The sequence below is a fragment of the Strongyloides ratti genome (genome assembly GCF_001040885.1).
Source record: "Strongyloides ratti genome assembly S_ratti_ED321, chromosome : 2".
Lineage (NCBI taxonomy): Eukaryota > Metazoa > Nematoda > Chromadorea > Rhabditida > Strongyloididae > Strongyloides > Strongyloides ratti.
In genome coordinates this window covers 2,611,461-2,631,197 of record NC_037308.1, presented here as the reverse complement: position 1 = coordinate 2,631,197, position 19,737 = coordinate 2,611,461, and the positions used below count along the sequence as shown (strand labels likewise).

The 19,737-nt window shown below is 21.3% G+C and overlaps 9 protein-coding genes across 9 annotated transcripts in view; 7 read left to right on the top strand and 2 right to left on the bottom strand.

The window, feature by feature from the left end:
- SRAE_2000082300 (Protein-tyrosine phosphatase, receptor/non-receptor type domain-containing protein) overlaps nucleotides 1-1,451 on the top strand; it is a gene marked incomplete at both ends in the record, with an annotated part of 4,310 nt that extends 2,859 nt beyond the window's left edge. The window contains one exon of the mRNA XM_024651702.1: nucleotides 1,316-1,451. Coding sequence (XP_024505353.1) covers nucleotides 1,316-1,451 — 136 coding nt within the window. The remainder of the gene's footprint in view (nucleotides 1-1,315) is intronic.
- Nucleotides 1,452-4,584: 3,133 nt separating this feature from the next.
- On the top strand, nucleotides 4,585-5,005 carry SRAE_2000082200 (Hypothetical protein; the record flags this gene model as incomplete). The annotated part of the gene is made up of 3 exons (XM_024651701.1): nucleotides 4,585-4,794; nucleotides 4,848-4,874; nucleotides 4,925-5,005. 3 exons carry the CDS (start codon nucleotides 4,585-4,587, stop codon nucleotides 5,003-5,005), a joined length of 318 nt encoding a protein of 105 aa, XP_024505352.1.
- A 1,390-nt stretch (nucleotides 5,006-6,395) lies between these two features.
- On the top strand, nucleotides 6,396-7,079 carry SRAE_2000082100 (Hypothetical protein; the record flags this gene model as incomplete). Its single annotated transcript, XM_024651700.1, has 4 exons — nucleotides 6,396-6,608; nucleotides 6,662-6,766; nucleotides 6,806-6,910; nucleotides 6,951-7,079. 4 exons carry the CDS (start codon nucleotides 6,396-6,398, stop codon nucleotides 7,077-7,079), a joined length of 552 nt encoding a protein of 183 aa, XP_024505351.1.
- Nucleotides 7,080-8,540: 1,461 nt separating this feature from the next.
- On the top strand, nucleotides 8,541-10,111 carry SRAE_2000082000 (Glutamate decarboxylase 1; the record flags this gene model as incomplete). The annotated part of the gene is made up of 2 exons (XM_024651699.1): nucleotides 8,541-8,598; nucleotides 8,643-10,111. The coding sequence occupies 2 exons, from the start codon at nucleotides 8,541-8,543 to the stop codon at nucleotides 10,109-10,111; spliced, it is 1,527 nt and encodes a 508-aa protein (XP_024505350.1).
- A 380-nt stretch (nucleotides 10,112-10,491) lies between these two features.
- Nucleotides 10,492-11,932, bottom strand: SRAE_2000081900 (Cullin 1a; the record flags this gene model as incomplete). The annotated part of the gene is made up of 3 exons (XM_024651698.1): nucleotides 10,492-10,686; nucleotides 10,743-11,875; nucleotides 11,926-11,932. The coding sequence occupies 3 exons, from the start codon at nucleotides 11,930-11,932 to the stop codon at nucleotides 10,492-10,494; spliced, it is 1,335 nt and encodes a 444-aa protein (XP_024505349.1).
- Nucleotides 11,933-11,959: 27 nt separating this feature from the next.
- Nucleotides 11,960-12,923, bottom strand: SRAE_2000081800 (Cullin, N-terminal domain and Cullin repeat-like-containing domain-containing protein; the record flags this gene model as incomplete). The annotated part of the gene is made up of 4 exons (XM_024651697.1): nucleotides 11,960-11,965; nucleotides 12,012-12,430; nucleotides 12,473-12,762; nucleotides 12,805-12,923. The coding sequence occupies 4 exons, from the start codon at nucleotides 12,921-12,923 to the stop codon at nucleotides 11,960-11,962; spliced, it is 834 nt and encodes a 277-aa protein (XP_024505348.1).
- A 144-nt stretch (nucleotides 12,924-13,067) lies between these two features.
- Nucleotides 13,068-14,953, top strand: SRAE_2000081700 (Zinc finger, C2H2 domain and Zinc finger C2H2-type/integrase DNA-binding domain and Zinc finger, C2H2-like domain-containing protein; the record flags this gene model as incomplete). The annotated part of the gene is made up of 3 exons (XM_024651694.1): nucleotides 13,068-13,141; nucleotides 14,285-14,308; nucleotides 14,368-14,953. 3 exons carry the CDS (start codon nucleotides 13,068-13,070, stop codon nucleotides 14,951-14,953), a joined length of 684 nt encoding a protein of 227 aa, XP_024505347.1.
- Nucleotides 14,954-15,386: 433 nt separating this feature from the next.
- On the top strand, nucleotides 15,387-18,769 carry SRAE_2000081600 (Potassium channel subfamily K member 18; the record flags this gene model as incomplete). Its single annotated transcript, XM_024651693.1, has 6 exons — nucleotides 15,387-15,484; nucleotides 15,529-15,553; nucleotides 16,506-16,859; nucleotides 16,907-17,079; nucleotides 17,127-17,887; nucleotides 17,946-18,769. The coding sequence occupies 6 exons, from the start codon at nucleotides 15,387-15,389 to the stop codon at nucleotides 18,767-18,769; spliced, it is 2,235 nt and encodes a 744-aa protein (XP_024505346.1).
- Nucleotides 18,770-19,197: 428 nt separating this feature from the next.
- On the top strand, nucleotides 19,198-19,718 carry SRAE_2000081500 (Acyl-coenzyme A thioesterase 13; the record flags this gene model as incomplete). The annotated part of the gene is made up of 2 exons (XM_024651692.1): nucleotides 19,198-19,296; nucleotides 19,341-19,718. The coding sequence occupies 2 exons, from the start codon at nucleotides 19,198-19,200 to the stop codon at nucleotides 19,716-19,718; spliced, it is 477 nt and encodes a 158-aa protein (XP_024505345.1).
- Between the last annotated feature and the right edge of the window lie 19 nt (nucleotides 19,719-19,737).

Here is a 19,737-nt window from a genome sequence, read left to right as displayed (position 1 = left end):
CTAAAAAAATATTAAAGTTTGATTGAAAATTAGTCATTAAAATTTCTTATCTTTATTATTTAATACCTATTAACTAAGTTTTGTAATATATTTTGTTTTTATTGGTTTTTTCAAAAAAAAATTAACAGTTTACTTTATAAAAATATGTATTTTTTTAAAAAAGTTTTTTAATAAGTTACAATTTAATATTGTTATCTTTACACATTCTTTATTCATTTGATTTTTTTATTAATAATATTAATAGAAATTTAGTGTTAGAATGTTATTTTTTAAAGCATTAAAACTAGGAACTTTTTTAGAGTCACTTAAGTACAAAATTTATATAAATTTATTATTGTATTTTTAAAAAAAATTCTAATACATACATGACTTTAAAATTAAGCTATTGTTAATAAATTTAAAAATTCATCGCATTTCAAAAGTTATCGAATGACTACAGTGACATAATCAAATTGAAAAGAAAATAGATTTTTTATCACAATTTTAGAGGTGGAATCAGAAATCTAGAAAATTTTTAACCAATTTTTGAATCTCTAAAAAAAATAATATTATAGCTATGAAAATTATTAATCTAGACCAACTTTTAATTTAAAATCGAATGAAACTAGTCCCATCTTCATAGGATAAGTATTTGCTGAGATACTGAAAAGTCGGGAACAATGAATATTTTAGAAAAATTTCCGCCTTTGGTCATATCTCGCTTCAAAATAAAGATAAATATAAGCAGATTTCGGCAATCGACCTTAAATAAGTTTTCATGTGGGGTCTACCTTCAAAATTTTTTTATATCTCTAACCATTTTCGATATAAAAAAAATGGTGACAATGGATTGCGCGCGAAAAAGTACTAAGCACAATATTTTAGAAACCGTTGAAAATTTAAAAATATTTTCAACGTAAGGTATATCTTAAATTATGTAAGAAGACCAGCGCATCTGGTTTTATGGTTCTATGACCTCATTAACATGAGTTATCGCTAGATTCTTAAAAATTTTTTTCAAGCACACTTCTTATCATATCTTCATTTCTAGAAGTTCTATGAAGATGTGAATAAACTGAATGAATTTCTCGTAAAAAACTGATCTAGAAAAAATTATTTATTTTAAAAATTTACAATAGTTTTATAAAAATCATGATTTAAAAAAAATATTCCCCAGTTTCGCCCCTCAACTTTGAATCCTTATAACTCCTGAAGTTTCAATTTTTGAATATTGTTGATTATATTCAAAATTCATCCCATTTCAAGAGCTATCGAATGAATATAGTAACATATTTAATTTCCAAAAAAAAATGTTTTCCTTTGTTCACATTTTTAGAGGTAAAATCGAAAATCTAGAAAATTTTCAGCCAATTTTTTATATCTCTGAAAGTATTTATGATATAGCTATGAAAATTAATATTCTAGATCTTCTTTTGAATAGAAATCGAATGAAACTAGTCCCATCTTCATAGCATAAGTATTTCCTGAAATACTGAAAAGTCGGGAACAATGAATATTTTAGAAAAATTTCCGCCTTTATTCATATCTCGCTTCAAAATCAAGATAAATAAAATCAGATTTCTGCAATCGTCTTCTAATGAGTTTTCAAGTGGGGTCTACCTTCAAAATTTTTTTATATCTCTAACCACTTTCGAGATATAAAAAAAGGGTGACAATGGATTACGCGCGAAAAAGTACCAGGCACAGTATTTCAAGAACGGTTGAAAATTTAAAAAACTTTTCAACGTAGAGTGTGCTTTAAATTTTACAAGAAGCCCAGCGCATCAAGTTTCATAGTTCTGTGACCTCATAAACTTGAGTTATCACTAGATTCTTAAAACTTGAATTTAAATATATTTCTTATCATATCTTAATTTCTAATTGTCCTATAAAGATAACAATAGCTGCAACGAACTTCTCGTAAAAAACTGATCTAGAATCATATGTCTATTTTTAAAATATCTTTTTGGATCATAGAAATGGAAATTTACAAAAAAATATTCCCCAATTTCGCCCTCAACTTTGAATCCTTATAACTCCTAAAGTTTCAATTTTCAAATATTGTTGATTATATTCAAAATTTATCCCCTTTCAAGGGCTATCGAATGAATATAGTGGCATATTCAAATTCCGAAAAAAGTTGCTTTTTTTTTGTTCACATTTTTAGAGGTAAAGTCAGAAATCTAGAAAATTTTCAGCCAATTTTAATATCTCTGAAAATAATAACGTTATAGCTCTGAAAATTAATATTCTAGACCTACTTTTGAATAGAAATCAAATGAAACTAATCCCATATTCATAGGATAAGTATTTGCTGAGATACCAAAAAGTGGGGAACAATGAATATTTTTGAAAAATTTTCGCCCTTGGTCATATCTCGCTTCACAATGAAGATAAATGAAATCAGATTTCTGCAATCGTCTTCAAATGAGTTTTCAAGTGGGGTTTACCTTCAAAATTTTTTTATATCTTAAACCACTTTCGAGATATAAAAAAATGGTGACAATAGATTACGCGCGAAAAAGTACCAAATTTCATATCTCAAGAATCATTGAAAATAAAAAAATGTTTTCAACGTAGAGTATACCTTAAATTACAAAAGAAGCACAGCGCATCAGGTTTCATGATTCTGTGTCTTCATTAACATGAGTTATCGCTAGATTCTTAAAACTTTTTTTTGAACTTATTTCTTATCATATCTTCATTTTTAGAAGTCCTATAAAAATAAGAATAGCAGCAATGAATTTCTCGTAAAAAAATAATCTAGAATAAAGTATTTATTTTTAAAATTTATAACGTTATCATAGAAATCGTCATTTACAAAAAAATGTTCCCCAATTTCGCCTTTCAACTTTGAATCCTTATATCTCCTGAAGTTTCAATTTTAGGATATTGTTGATTATATTCAAAACTCATCCCATTTCAAGGGCTATCGAATAAATATAGTAACATTTTTAATTTCCAAAAAAAAATGTTTTCCTTTGTTCACATTTTTAGAGGTAAAATCGAAAATCTAGAAAATTTTCAGCCAATTTTTATATCTCTGAAAGTATTTATGATATAGCTATGAAAATTAATATTCTAGATCTTCTTTTGAATAGAAATCGAATGAAACTAGTCCCATCTTTATAGCATAAGTATTTCCTGAGATACTGAAAAGTCAGGAACAATGAATATTTTAGAAAAATTTTCGCCTTTGTTCATATCGAGCTTCAAAATCAAGATAAATAAAATCAGATTTCTGCAATCGTCTTCTAATGAGTTTTCAAGTGGGGTCTACCTTCAATACATTTTTGTATCTACAATTAATTTCGAGATATAAAAAATAATAATAATGGATTACACTCTAGAAAGCATTAAGCATTATATCTCAAGAACCATTGAATATTAGAAAATTTTGTTAATGTAAACTATAACTAAAAAATAAAAATGAGTTTAGTAAATTTACTTCAATGCTTCTATGAAACCGTTATCTTGAGTTACTAATTTATTTTTTAAAATTTTTCATACAATAATTCTTATTATGTTTCACATTTATAATGCCTTATGAAAATGTCATTAGACTTGATGAATTTCTCGGAAAATGACTAAACTTAAATTATTTGTTTATTTTTTATACTTTTTTATATATCATTGAAACCGAATTTTTTATGAAAATATTTGAATTTTTAGCCTTTAACTTTGATTGTTCATAACTTATAAAGTTTAAATTAAAAAATCTTTCTATTTCAATCTTTTTAAATGAATAATTATTTATTTATAAATTAAAAAAAATGTTTTTATAAATTTATCAAATTTATTTGTAGTAAAAATTTATAAAAAATAATTCAAATTATATTAAACTTACATTTTTTTTAATTTTACAATAAATTTTTTGTTTTTTTTAGATTAAATAATAATTTTTATATATGTTAATTAAGCATGTTAACTATTTATTCATAATATTTATAGTAACCAATAATTAATGTTTTACTTAACAAGTTGATTAAAAAATATACTGGATAGTAAAAGATTTTAAAATTTTTATTAAACTTAAAAATAAATTAAACTTGTTTTTAATAATAAATAAGTATTGTAAAAACGTTTTTATCCAAAAACACTTTGTTATTTTATACCTCAGAACAAATATACTACTTCAAGTAAAATTTTTATTTTTGTAAAAAAATAATTAGTCATCAAATGTTTAGAATATAAGCAGGATAAAATAATAACCATTTTTTAAAATTAATCTTATATATATGTATATTACTTTTAAAAATTAAATTTTATTTTTTTATTAATTGTATAGTATTTTGAAAATGATAACATAATTTTAACTCCAAGCACAACAAACTTATATTTATAAAACTGCTTTAAATCTTGTATTTCTTACTTATTTAAAATTGATAACTATTAAAATGTTTTTGTTTATAATTATATAATAATATATTTTTTGGTTACCTATATAAAAAGTCATTAATCTTTGATTTATTTAAATTTTTAACCAAAAATATATTTATTTACTTAACATATTAATTGAAGTATACAAGATATATTGTTTACAAATAATAAAAAAATAGAAAGGTATAAAATAGCATCAATTTCTAAAATGTTCACAGCATAAGTATGAAATTCTCTTATTTTTTATTCACCTTATTTTTTTTTCTTCTTTCATTTAACATAACTACCATTGAATGTTCTGAAGGCCAACTTACTAATCAAATTGGACAAAGTCTTACAAACCCACATCCAATTTTTAAAAGATCATTAAGAAAATTTCGTAGATCTTTTCGTAAAAGAATAGGTAAAGCTACTCGTAAAGTTCTTCGTCAAATTGTTCCTGCTTTAATTAAGAAAAAATTAATTCCTCTATTATTTAAAATTAAAAGACAATAAATTATTATACTTCAAATAAAGTAAGTTCCAAACATCTTTATTAAACAAAATTTTATATTTTATTTTTTAGAAAATAAATTTTGATTATAAAATTCTATTTAAGAAAATATTTAACAAGCAATTTTTTAACTGTGAAATGTTAGCTATCTAAATTTACCTCAATCAAAAATAATTCTATATATACTATTTATTAAAATTATTTATATTTTATTTATTTATTGTTATAATAAAAATATTTATAATTTTACAAGTCATCATTAACAGTTAGAGTAATTAAAGAAACATTTAATCAATAAATATGCCCAAATGTATTTTTTTATTTGAATGAAAAAACAAAAAAAGTTTTAAAAAAATTCTATAATTACACTATTAAGTTTGTTAGTAAAATTTGTTCACCAGTTTAGTAACAAAAAGAAATTTTTAACTTCAAATATGTTGTTAATCTATTCTAATAAAAATAATGAACATGAAATATATAAATTTTTAAAACTTCAAATTAATTGTTTGTTTATTTTCATTTAAAAAATAACAGTAATGTCATGTTTTAATTTAGTTAAATTATTAAAAATTATATTATGTTTGATAAGTATCATTAAATATTTTTTTAAATTATAAATCATTTGTTTCAATAATGATAAATATATTACCTTAAAAGTTTTAAAAATAGTTAATGTAATGATTTTTTTATACTATATAAGGTATCTGTCTAGAAGGCATACTACATTTCCGATAAAAAAGTTTTTTTTTTAAATTAACTTTGAAGCATGAAATATTATGTTAAAGAAATTTAATTTTAAATATTTTTTTTTATTTTATATATATAATATATAAAGTGCATTTTCTATCAATAATGTTTCTATATTTTGCTATTTTTAATTTATTTTATATTAAATATTTATTGAATTTACTTTTATTAATGATTAATTTTAATAAATAAAAAAATTTTTTTTAACACAAAAATTCCAAATGCTTAAAAAAGAATTTAATATAAACATTTGTCAATAGAAAAATGTATATTTTAAAATTGAATTTTATTTTCATGTCTACACAGTATAAAAGTTTATAACTTTTAATCATATGATAAGGCAACATATATCCAAATATTTTTTTTACAGTTACATGAAATATTATAAAATAGTTAAAATTTTTATTAAAAGTTTCTTTAACACCACAAAAATTATCTTTGTTTCTCTTTATAATTTTAAAATTTTTATTGTAGAGAGTATTGAAATAACATTTTAATTATAATATATGTCAAAATATTTTGAAATATATAGGTAAAATTTCAGGTAATAAATGTTTATTTTAGAAAGATTTAGTTTTTATTTATTTTAAATAAGATTAAATAAATTATGTTTAATGTGTACTATTATAGTAGTAATTATCCAAATATTTTGTTGTATTTTTTTTAGATACATCTACAAATAATAATATTATTATTTGTGTTAACATTGATTAATTATATATAAATTACATAACTATAAACGATTTTTATTTTAACAAATATGAAATTTTTACTTTTTCTAATAATTTTTGTTAGTATGCACGTTTTTGAGGTTAATGGAATAGTCATTTCTTGTAATGAACCTGGTAATAATTGTTATGTAGATGTTTCATTTGATTCAGAAGTGGATCAAGATCTTTACAATTTACTTTCACCTGATCAAAAAAAGACATATAATGATATTTTAAATAATACTATGAATGACTATCGAAGAAGACGTACAGAATTAAACAATTTTTTTAACAATGAAGTTCCTAAGGATACAATTGTATGTAATTAAAAGTTTTTAAAATTTTTTTTTAGATTCAATACAGTAAAATTCTTAGTGCAAAAATAAATAAGAAAGTTGAAGATCAACTTGAAAAAAGTGGAATTTATGATCCATGTTTTCCTTATTGTAAACAAAAAGTAAGTATAGTATTTATCTTGATAAATTTTTTTTTCCAGATAGAACAATTGAAGGATTTACCTAATAACATTAATAGACAAGTTCATGAAAATCTTAGAAAAAGTGGAATATACGAAGAATGTTTTCCTTTTTGTAACAAAAATGTAATTATAATATTTTTATTGATATATTCTTTTTTTTTAGGGAAATCAATATAAGCGTTTTTTTGAAAACACTCGTAATAACGTTCATCAAGAACTCAAAAGAAGTGGAATATATGATCCATGTTTTCCATTTTGTAATAATTCTAAATTTAAAAATTCTAAATTCTAAACATATTTTTTTTATATAAAAAAATATTTTAAACAAAACAAATTTTATACAACACTTTTAATTATATTAAATAACAAGAACAAAAGTATAATATAATTATTTTCAACAATAAAATTGATATAAAACACTTAATGATATACAATTCTTTCCAGAAAAAGTTTTTAAAAAGAAAGAGTACCTTTATAACATTATAATTCAATTAAAAAAGATTCTCAAATTATTTACCTTTATAATAAGTTACTATTTAAAAACAAAATTTTTTATTTTAGAAAATTACAATATATTTAATTTAAATACACCAACTGAATATTTTATTTCATTACTTTTACAGATAAAAACTTTTTAAACTAACGTTTGTTTAACAATTTAGATGATTTTTAATATTGCTTATATTTATTGATAGTTTGTCATTGAGAAGATATTTTTACAAATGATGAAAATTAAAAAAAACTTTATATAAGTTATGGATAGAAGTTTTTTTTTCTTTCACATATAATTTCAGTAGAATGTGATATTAAAGAAATAGAACTATTCTTGTTTTTTCATTTTAATGTTTAATGTATTGAAATTTTTTTTTGATACGTAGCATTGTAAAAATATTAAAATAAAAGGGAATTATTCAAAAGTGAAAATTTTAAATCTGAATTACTTGTGTTTATAACCAGAAATGTTAACAATTAATATTTAGTTTATTACAATAATTAATTAAAATTGTTGTATTAGAAACTTTGTTTTAAATAGAGAAGTTTATTACATTACAGATAGTAAAAAATAATGATAAAGTTTTCAAAGTATGATAGTTTTAAAGCTAATTGATGTTTGATCAAACTTTTGATTAGAATAATTTGTTTATAGAAATAGCTTACTAGGAATATTTCATTGAAATATTGCATATTTTTTAAAAAATATTTTTGTCTTAGTATTATAGTTTTTTAGTTTTTTGATTATTATGAATTATCATAGCTACGTGATTTTTACTTTTTATTCTAATTAATTGTATAATTAGTCAACTAGTTTGAGTTAAAAGTTATAAATAGGTTTTTTTTTTAATTTTTAATATTTTCTTTTCAAATGTTCTACTAAGTTTTATAGTTTTTTTTTAGACATATAATTATTTTTATTAATAATTGGAAAAATTATTAAATTAAATATTAATTAATTAATAGAAGAAAACGGATAAAGATTTACAATGACATATTTTTAAAGTTTTTTTTATTTAAATATATTAATTATTCCCCATAATTATTTTTTTGCTTCTTATTATGATAAGAATGAAACTTTATTATTGCTATTGTTTTTTTTATCTCTTTATTGTAATGTTAAGAAATTATTATCTAAAAAAAAATTAAACAAATATTTTAAAGATTATATTTTTCTTTATAATTACTATAAAAGACAATTTGTTCATATTTTGTTACATTGTTATTCCCTTTAATTATACTTTTTTTTGACATAGAAATTATGGAGAGTAACAATAAAGATAATATTAAAAATAATCTTGATAAACTTTTTTCAACAGGTAAATTTTAAAAATTTTTTATATATTTTTTTTTATTAAATTAGATTTCATAACTACAAATAAAGATGGATGGAATGAGACTGAGATATTTTTGAAAGAATTTGTTGAAATACTTTTATCATACATTAAAGAGGAAAATGATAGATCATCAAAAGTTATTGACTTTCATCATCCTGAAGATATGTTAAAATTAATAGATCTTCATATACCTGAAAAAGGAATGTCTTTAGATAAATTACTTCAAAGTTGTAAAGATGTATTAAAACTTTGTGTGAGAACAGGACATCCACGATTTTTTAATCAAAATTTTAGTGGTTTAGATATAATTTGTATGGCTGGTGAATGGGCTACTGCTACAACAAATACAAGTATGTATACATATGAAATTGCTCCAATTTTTAGTTTAATGGAAAAAGAAATTATGAGAAAAATGATAGATTTAGTAGGATGGGGTTCTAATGAAGGTGAAGGTATTTTTACACCTGGTGGTACAATGGCCAATCTTTATGGTTTAGTTTGTGCTAGACATAATGCATTTCCAAATTGTAAACAATTTGGTTTATATTCTCTTCCAAAATTATGTTGTTTTACCAGTAAGTATTCACATTATTCTGCAAAAGCTGCTTCAGCAATGATTGGTATTGGTATGGAAAATTGTTTTGAGATAATGGCAGACAAGACTGGAAGAATGATACCAGAAGCTTTAGAGGAAAAAATAATTGAATGTAAAAATAATGGTATGTATCCATTTTTTGTTACTGCTACAGCTGGAACAACAGTATATGGTGCTTTTGATCCTATAGATAAAATAGCAGATATATGTGAAAAATATAATATTTGGTTACATGTAGATGCTGCTTGGGGTGGTGGTTTATTATTGTCTCCAGAATATAGATGGAAATTAAAAGGTATTGAAAGAGCCAAATCTGTTACCTGGAATCCACATAAATTAATGGGATCATTACTTCAATGTTCGGCATTTCTAATTAAACAACAAGGTTTATTACTTCAAACTAATCAAATGTCAGCAAATTATCTTTATCAACAAGATAAACCATATGATGTAAGTTATGATACGGGTGATCGATCTTTTCAATGTGGTAGAAGAAATGATGTTTTAAAACTTTGGTTAATGTGGAGATCAAAAGGTATGGAAGGATATCGTATTCAGATTAACAGACTTATGGATTTAGCCAAATACTTTACGAATAAGATAAAAAAAACAGAAGGTTATGAAATGGTAGTTGATGATCCACAATTTTTAAACATATGTTTTTGGTATATACCTAAAAATCTTCGTAACATACCTCAACAAGAAAAAATGGAAAAATTAGGAAAAATTGCACCAAAAATAAAAGGAAAAATGATGGAAAGAGGAACAACAATGGTTGGTTATCAACCAGACACTAACAAACCAAATTTCTTTCGTCTTATTATTACCAACCCAGCTACTACTAAAGAAGATTTGAATTTTTTAATTCAAGAAATTATTGATATTGCGAATGACATATAAATTCAATTTTTATATTTTCATTTTTTATAAAAATTTTTTTCTTACTTTTGTTTTTAATAAAAATTAACATTCATAATTGATTTATTAAAAAAAATTATATAAATTTTATGTTAATAATAGTACCAATCACTTTAAAAAATTTTTCTTTTTTAATTTTTTATTTTGATAAAATATTTAATACTACTTCTTAATAATATGTACAAATTTTAATTATAAAAAATCAAATTTATTTATTACATTTATATTACCATATATAAAATCATCATACAACTAAATATTATAGCATCTCACAATTATGATAATCATTTAAAAATTAAAAAAAATAAATTTAACAATAAATAAAAATTTACCAAAAAATATATTCAAAAACAATTTAAAATTTATAATAAATATTGGTAGACTTCTCTATCAGTTTCTTTGCGTTTCAAATATTCTTTTTCAATTAAATTATTTATACATTTTTTTATTTGTTTGATTTCAGGATTAAAACGATACTTTACTTGACAAAGAGTTTCAGCCACTAATTGTTGATGTTTTAATTCTTTACGTGCCTTCATTATACGAACTATTACAGCCTAAAATTAATTTTTATTATTAAAATTTGAATTTAAAAATATATAATAAAACTAACCTCTAAAAAATATATTCTTTCTTTTTCAACATTCATAATTGTTGAAGAAGAGTTGTTGGTAGTTGATGTTGCATTATCAATTTTTGTCATATCAATAAATGTTTTATTTTTTAAAAAATTTGTATTCAAAGTAAAAATTGTGTCATCAGTTATATTAGTATTATCAAATTCGTATGAAATATTAAGCAATTTTCTTTTTACAAGTGGTCCTATTATTAATTTAACATCAGAATCATTTGAATTTAAAATATTTTTAATTTCTTTAAAAGTCGTCTCATTTTTATCATTGTATATCATTAATATACTTATTTGTGGAATGCAACATCTAAAAATGTGATGTTTCTTAAAACAATTTGATTGTACTTCTCCCCATGAAATATCTGACAAAATATTTAATTTTCTACTATTATAAAAATTTGTATAATGCCCCTCAAATTCATTCCATAATAAATTAAGATCTGAAGGAAAATTACAAAATATTTTTTGTTTATATGGCCAGGTAAACTTTGTTAGAATATTTACTGAAAAATTAGGTTTTTCTATGCCTTTCGTTAATAGTTGATCACGAAAACTTTTTGTAAATTCTTTACTAATTACCATATCTTTTCTCATTTTTTCAAGTTTAAGAGTAAAATCAAATCCACAAATATATTTTAAACGGCCAATTAATTCATTTTCATATTCTTCCCCAACAGAAGTATTATTAATGAGACGTTTAGCATAATAGCGTATATAAAAATTTAAAAATATATCTTTTTCAGTTAAAAAATTAAATATTGCCATCAGACTAGAAATTTTCTCCATTATTTCAGATTCAGGAATTTTCGAACATTTTTTTAAAATAAAATCAGCATATTTGGCAAAAAATTCAGCATTTTTATTTTTATTATCATATTTAAGTAAAAATGCATTTTCATTGACAATATGATAAAAAGCTTTGTCAATTGATAACAAAAAAGATAGATCATTTTCAAAACAGCGATCAACAATATCTTTAAAGTTGTTATAAACTTCTACTAATTTTTGAATATACATTACTGAATCTTTTATGTCTGTTTCAGCACATTCATCAATAAATTTTCTACCATAATCATTTATATTTCGTGTAAATACCAAAGAAAATTCATTCTTAGCTAAAATAATATCTTTACATAAATTATAAATTTGTGATAAACTATCATACTGTTCATTGATTATTATTTCATTAAAAAAATTGCTTATAACTGAAATATGATTTTCAACTAAAACTTTTCCAAGAACTTCATTAACCTTATTACTTGTCTGTGGAGACATGTATCGTAAACAGCGATCTTGTTCATCTTTAATTATTTTATTTATATAAATAAAATATTGTAAAAGAGAATTATTTTGAAGATATTCAGTTGATTTTTGACAATAAAAAACAGTTATTTCTTCAAGATACTTTCTCTCAAAAAAATCTACATAAATATTTATTTCTGGTAAATCAAATGACTTTAATGTATAAACAACTAAATATTCTTCATAATTCAAAGCATCTGAATTTGCCATTCCCATAAAAATATAAGATTTTAGTACTGAAGATATTAGTAAAGAATTGTATGTTATTCCTAAATTTCGTTCATTATTAATTAATTCAAGTACGGTAGATCTAGTAGGGTACAAAAGATTTAAAAAAAAGTGTTCCTTGAATTGATTTAAAAGCATGGCTTTGATAGGTTTATTTTTATCACTATTAATACCAAATTTACCTATGTTACAAAATTTGTTAATATAACCAAAACCAGCATCAGCAATTGTTATAAAAATTAAAAACTTATTCCAATATTCATTGTATGATTCTAATAAACTAACTCCTTTATAATTGTTTAATTCCAAGCAAGCTACTTTTAAATGTCTAATGACAAAATTTTTTAAAATTGAAAAAATTTCTCTTCCAATTATTTCATTTTTGTCAAGAGTACTATTATTAACTTCTACTAATGAACGAACAGCTTTTTTTTTACACTTTCTAAGTTTAATACAATAAGAATAGACAAGACTAAAATAAAATAATTAAAAATTATATGATGTAAAAATTTACTTGTAAATTTCCATAGATTTTTTGGGAGAACAACTATTTAAACATAAAGACTTTTCCATTAAAAGTTCACGAAGTTTTGTTTCCAATCTAGACTTTTCTTCAACACTAAGACATATCATTTTCTCTAAATTCTTTTAGTTTCTTTATTTAAAATTTTTTTTATTAAATAATCTAAAGAAAAATGTTTCATACAATATTTAAAATGAAAAATTTATAACTATATATTAAGGTAAAAAAGTAACACAACGGTAAAAAAAAACCAAATGATAAAGTCAAAAGAACAACGTTCAGAGTTAATTGTTAAAAAAAAACTGATATTTTACATTAATGCTATATTGTCGAACCATTACAATTACTGTGTTACTTGGATGATGTTCATGAATTAACATTGGTAAATTGATCCATTTTTTTTTAAAACATAAATATAGAACATAGAGTTACTTTAAGCTAAACCTTAAAAAATTATTAATACTTTTAATCTTTTCTAGAAAATTCTATATATATATTACAAATTATCTAATTAAAAAAAAATTAATTTAAAGGTGAAAAGTTACAAAGATCAATTCTATAAAACATTTAAATTATTGTATAAAATTTCCATAATATTTAAAAGCTATTAAAAAGTAATTTTCTTTCATCAATTATTAATTCATTTTGCTACACACAAAAAAAGAACAAAGTTAATTTTAGTTAAAAAAAAAGATAATAACTATAAAATGATTTATTAGACTGACTGAAAGTTATTTCATCACTGATTTTATTATTTTATGTAAACTATTTTTTTTTTCATGTAAAAGCATCTTTTCCCCCAATAATCATTACAAAAGACAACGGTTTATATACCATGAGAAATAAACATTAAAATATAGAAAGATGTTTATGGATAATTTTATTTTTTTTTATTGATAGATGATTTTAAATTTATTGTTGTTTAAAGTACAAGAAAACAAAATAATACTGATTTGAAATAAAAATTAAGAAGATTAAATATTTTGTTTCCACCAAAATTAGATGCCGTTATGGATACTAATATATAGTAACTTATTAAAAATTATGTCATATTTTTTTACAAAAAAAAATGAAATACTGTCAAAACCAAAAAAAGTGTCTTAATAAATTAAAGATTTACCAATTATTTTTTACGTATAATTGATTCATAACCGTTTTAAAACATTAGTTACAGATAAATTTTATGTATAATATATTTTCATAAACAATATTTATTTTAAGATATGATGTATTTTTATCAGTTTAATAAAATATAAATTATAAATTACATATAAAATATATACCAATCAAAAATTGTAAATTAAACATATTTCTTTTTAGCATAAAATTGTTGTAGTTTATACTTTATACATTTTTTTGTTTGATTAATAATTTTTTAATACTTCTTTGATAATCATTGCATCTGCAAATTTTATATAGGAAACATCTTTCCATAATCTTGTTGAAATACTAACTTTCTTCTTCCCATTAGTAATGTTTTGTTTTTAAAAAAATTGTAAATATTAAATTTTTAATTTTATTATTTATTATTGTATTTTGTTTTTTTTTATGTAGTATGGTTGATCGAAATGGAAAGGGAAAAATTCCTGGAATTTGTGCTGACTTCTTACCTCCACTTGATGATCAAATGTATTATTCTATATTGGAGAAATCAAAACATATAAAAGAGGTATTAAATTATAATGATGAAGTAATAATTAATATATTAGATAAAGAAAAAAAAGAAAAAACAGTGTCTATTTCAAAAAATGAAAAAACAAGTTCCAGGCAACCTATAATTGCAAAATGTTCAATTTGTGGATTAGTTGTCCAACATCCAAGTAGAATAAAAGAACACTCTCGAACACATACAAAAGTGAAACCATTTGAATGTGATATTTGTAATGAAAAATTTAGTCGTAAATGTTCTTTAAATTTACATATAAAAAGGAAGCATAAAGAAAGTAAGGATTATCCTTGTACATGGGAGTGTGGAAAATCTTTTCCATCTGTTGGTTTACTTAATGAACATGTACGATATCATCATAGTGGAATGAGAAGATATAAATGTACAGTATTTAATTGTGGTAGTCTGTTTGTTAGAAGGCAACAACTTTTAAACCATTTGAAAAATGTTCATAATGTTGTGAATGTAACATAGAAGGGTAATTTAAAAACTTTCAAATAATAATTTTAATGTATTATAATATTAATAAAATTTTTTTTTTATTTTTAAATTGTTATTATAAAAAAATATAAAAAAACATGTCAATTTTGTTAGAAAAATATTATTGCACTTAAAATTCAAGCAGTCAAAAAAAGAGTATTCATTTTAAAAATTCAACATATCAAAAAGAGAAATTATACCAGTAGAAATTAAAATTTGAAATTATTTACAAAATTAAATATATATTCCAATTACTACTAACATTCATAAAAGTTAATAAAAACAATAATTTTTATTTTTTAAAATTAATATTCAAATTATATATTTTCAAAAGTAACATATTATATTCACTTTTTATTAATTTATTTCTCCATTTATAAAATAAAATTATTAAATAAATTTAATTTTGAGTTAAATATTGTTATTCATGGAACATTTTTACAAATATCCTATTCATCCAGATATTAATTTACTTGAAAGTGAACTTAAATCATCTTTAAAATTAACTTATGAACAAATTTCAAAGTAAGAAAAATAAAATTTATTTCATTTTAAATAATATATTTTAGTTTAATATTTAATCAACCACTTATTGTAATATCATTTATCTTTTTTTGCCTTTTTTCAATCATATGTACTTACATAATTGTGTACTGCTTCAGTGTGGTTATATTTGAAAATGAACCAAAATCTAGACGAGTTAATGTTAATAGAGAAATATCTGTAGTTTCCGGAGATTATTATGGCAGATAAAACTACAATAATATTTATAAAATTTAATTCAAAAAAATACAAAAAGTTTTTTAAATACAAATTTTAAATAATTTATATTTTGAATATTATATAATAAAAAATATGAATAAAATTTAGTGATTTAAAAAGATATTAAAAAATATTTTTTGATATCTAATATCTCATAACAAAATCAAATGACATATTTAAAAAAGATATAAACATTTTATACTATGATAAGGTAAAGCAATGTACTTTTTTTATTACTTTTTTGTAATCATTCTTCAAATATCCAATCAACAAGCTACATTCATTTATCATACAAAAATTGCCTATTAATTTTCTTATCAATGACATAAAGTCATTTTTTTTATGTAACAGTTAAAATGCCAATAAAAAAAAATATTACTAAATAAATTTGGATTTAAATATTTGTCAGTTATAATATAATAATTTTGTTTTAAAATAATTACTAGTAATTTAATAATAACTAATGTTATAGATTAAATTTTATTTTCTATAATATTTTATCAACGATTTTAAGTTTGGTAACTGTAATAAAATAAAGAATTATAACATTAGCTATTTTATTACAATTTTATAATCTTTTGTATTTGCCGGTGATATTAAAAATTTTGACAAATCAGAAATGGTGGTATCATAAAAGAAATTGTAATATAATTTTTTTTTGTTTCATCTTTAATATACCCTATTATTAAAAGAAATAAATAAATTTTTTTTGTCTAATTCTAGATTTTATAAATTTTTTTTTTATTCTATTTTGGTATTTGATTAAAATTTTATAATATTTAAGAATCAAATGGTGAAATTTACAAATGACAATAAAGATGATGATGAAGAAAAGGGAAATGATTTTAATTATTTTTATGGTGGTTCACCTAATGAGGAAGAAAAAGATGATGTTATTCCTAATAGTATATTGATTAAAAAAAGAAGATCATGTGTAAGATTTGCCTCCACAAATGATGATATAGAAGAAACAGAAGTAGAAGAAAAAGGAATTGTTAATAAAGTTTTTGAAAATGATGAAGATTATTTTTATAATAAAAGTTCAAATAATGAAGAAAAAGATGTTCAACAATTATTTACCAATCCTTCATTTTTAAATGTTACAGAACCCGTATCAGTAAGAAGAAAATCTATTCAGGTACTGTTATTTTTTTTTTTAATAAAATATTTAATATGTTTTTAAAGTTTATAAATAATGCTTTATTTTCTCCTATTGTTGAATTTACAATAGGAATGGATAATAATAATAATAATAATAATGCTTATACAAAACGTAAATCTATTGCTGTAGATCCAGAATTATCAAGACGGAATATGTTACTTCGTGGAAGACCATCTGTTTTCCAAACAATGGCAAGGTAATTAAATAGAAAAATATTTTGTTTATTGTAAAGATTACTTTAAGAGTTCAAAAAAAATTAGGAATTAAACATTATGTTTTGGTACTTTTGTTAGCATTATATGCTATAATTGGTGGTTTAATATTTTATTTACTTGAATCAAATGAAGAAATAATGTCATTAGAAAGAAATAGAGAAACAATTAATTTGTTAATAAATGATTTAGCAGTAAATATTTTAGAAATAAGTAATGATAACTCTCAAACAAATGAACAAAAAAGAGAATTATCAATATTTTTAATAAGAGAAACATATAAAGATTTATTAATTGTTGAAAATAAATATGCTGGATCAACTTTTCATAAATTTGAAAGAGTTAACATTAGATTGACATGGTACTTTAGTAGTGCAATTTTTTATTCAATGACTTTATTTACATCTATAGGTTATGGTACAATTGCCTGTCAGACAGTTGCTGGTAAAGTTATTACAATAATTTATGCCTCTATTGGTATACCATTAATGTTAGTTGTTCTTGGAGATATTGGTGATGTTCTTTTAAGTTGGTTTATTTTTATTTATAATTGGTGTTATCATAAATTTAGAAGAACATGGAATTTACTTTTAATAAAAATTAATTTTGATAAATATTTAATTAAAAATGATGATGATCAAGATTTTCCTTTTATTGGTAGTGTTATAATTATTATTTTTTATATGTTATTTATATCTATGGTTATTTATTTGGCTGATTTTAGTGATAATCAACAAGGTCTATCATTTGGTGATGCATTTTATTTTACCTTTATTTCAATGACAACAATTGGTATGAAAAAATTAACATTTATTTTTTATATTAATTATTTATTTTTTTTTATTTATAGGATTAGGAGATGTTTATCCCAATCATAAAAGTATTGAATTTAATCCTATTATTCCATTATTATTTTTATTTGGATTAGCTTTATTAAGTGTTGTTAACAGTACTATGTACTCAAAAATGCAAAATAAATTTTTATTTGCTGTTGAAAAAATTGAATTTTATTTAGAAAATTTAACTATTAATTGGAAAAAATTATTAACATGTGGATTAAAAAGAGAACATCCAGAGGGATGGGAAACTTTAAGATGTTTAAGAAGAAATATTGAATTATTAACAATTTCAGTACCACTTTTTGATGATAATATAGAAGTTAAAATATCAAAAATGTTAGATGAAGAGAAGAAGGATAAACCAAAAATTAGAAGAACAAGAACAGTAAGTCAAGATATAAGACCAACATTAGGAATATTAAGAGCTGGTATTATACCTGTAATAGCAGAAAGAACTGGACGTGAAAGAAGTGCAACAGACAACTCTTTAGATAAACTTTTTCAAAAAAGAATATTAGATAATTTAAATAAAGAAGAAACATTATCTCTTGAAAAAGATAAAAAATCATTAAATAAAAGAGGGCATAGTTTTAATGAAGCAAATACAAAAAATATTACGGGTAACTGGAAATCACAAATAATAATACCTAAATTGATTATGAATAATAATACTTTTACTAAAACAGAAAGTAAAAGTTTACAAAATTCAAGAAGAAATTCAATTAATACATCAACAGACATTTCTATAAATATAAATAATATAGAAGATGAGGATGATAAGAATCAATCTGAAAAAATAGATTCATTACCTATTATAGAAGAAGAACCAAGATAATAAATAATAATACAAGACTACAAATTATATATATACCTATCAATTATAATTATATTCAATTATTAAAATCTTAATTAAAATGACCTTTTATGATAATGAAATTAAATCCATTTCCAATTTGTCCTTGATAAAATTATAGCCCTTTTCCAAACTTCTTTACAAGAAAATTTTATTTCAAGTTCATTTATGTATTTATAATATATAAGTTTTATTCATTATTTTAAATATTTAAATTGTATCCTCTTTTCGCTTTTTAATATTATTCTTTTACTGTCTTTACAAATTTTATTTATATTTTTAAATTTAATGTTTTTAAACATTTGAATAACAAAAAAAAAAATTGATTCTATTTTTTAGATTTATCTTATTTCTAGACTTTATTTCTATAAAATTTTATAGAAATATAATATATTATATATTTTATAATAATGAATTGTAAAGAAAACGATCTTCAATGTATGGAATGGATTAATGAATATATTGAAAGTTATAAAATTACTGATAATTTTAATCGTGTTGCAAGAAAAGTTTGTAGTAATTTATAAAATATAATATTATAGTTTAATTTTAGTTAATTCCTATACGGGCCAATAAAACATCAGTTTTATATGAACTTAAAGTAGAGAAAGAGCATGTTAATGGAAAAAATACAATTCATGGGGGGCAGATAGCTTCTTTAGTAGATATTGTTACAGCATCAGTTGTCTCATTAACTATAAGAGATATTCCTATGGTTTCTGTTGAGATAGCTACAAGTTATCTTTTACCAGCTCAAATTGGTGAAGATATAACTATTGAAGGGAATGTTTTAAAAATTGGAAGAAATATGGCTTTTGCTGAGGCTGAATTTAGAAGAAAAAAAGATGGAGCTTTAATAGCAAAAGGAAAACATACACTATGTTTATTAAATCACTTAAAAAAGAATGATGGAAAAGTTATCTCTCAATAAAAATAAAGGATATTTTATT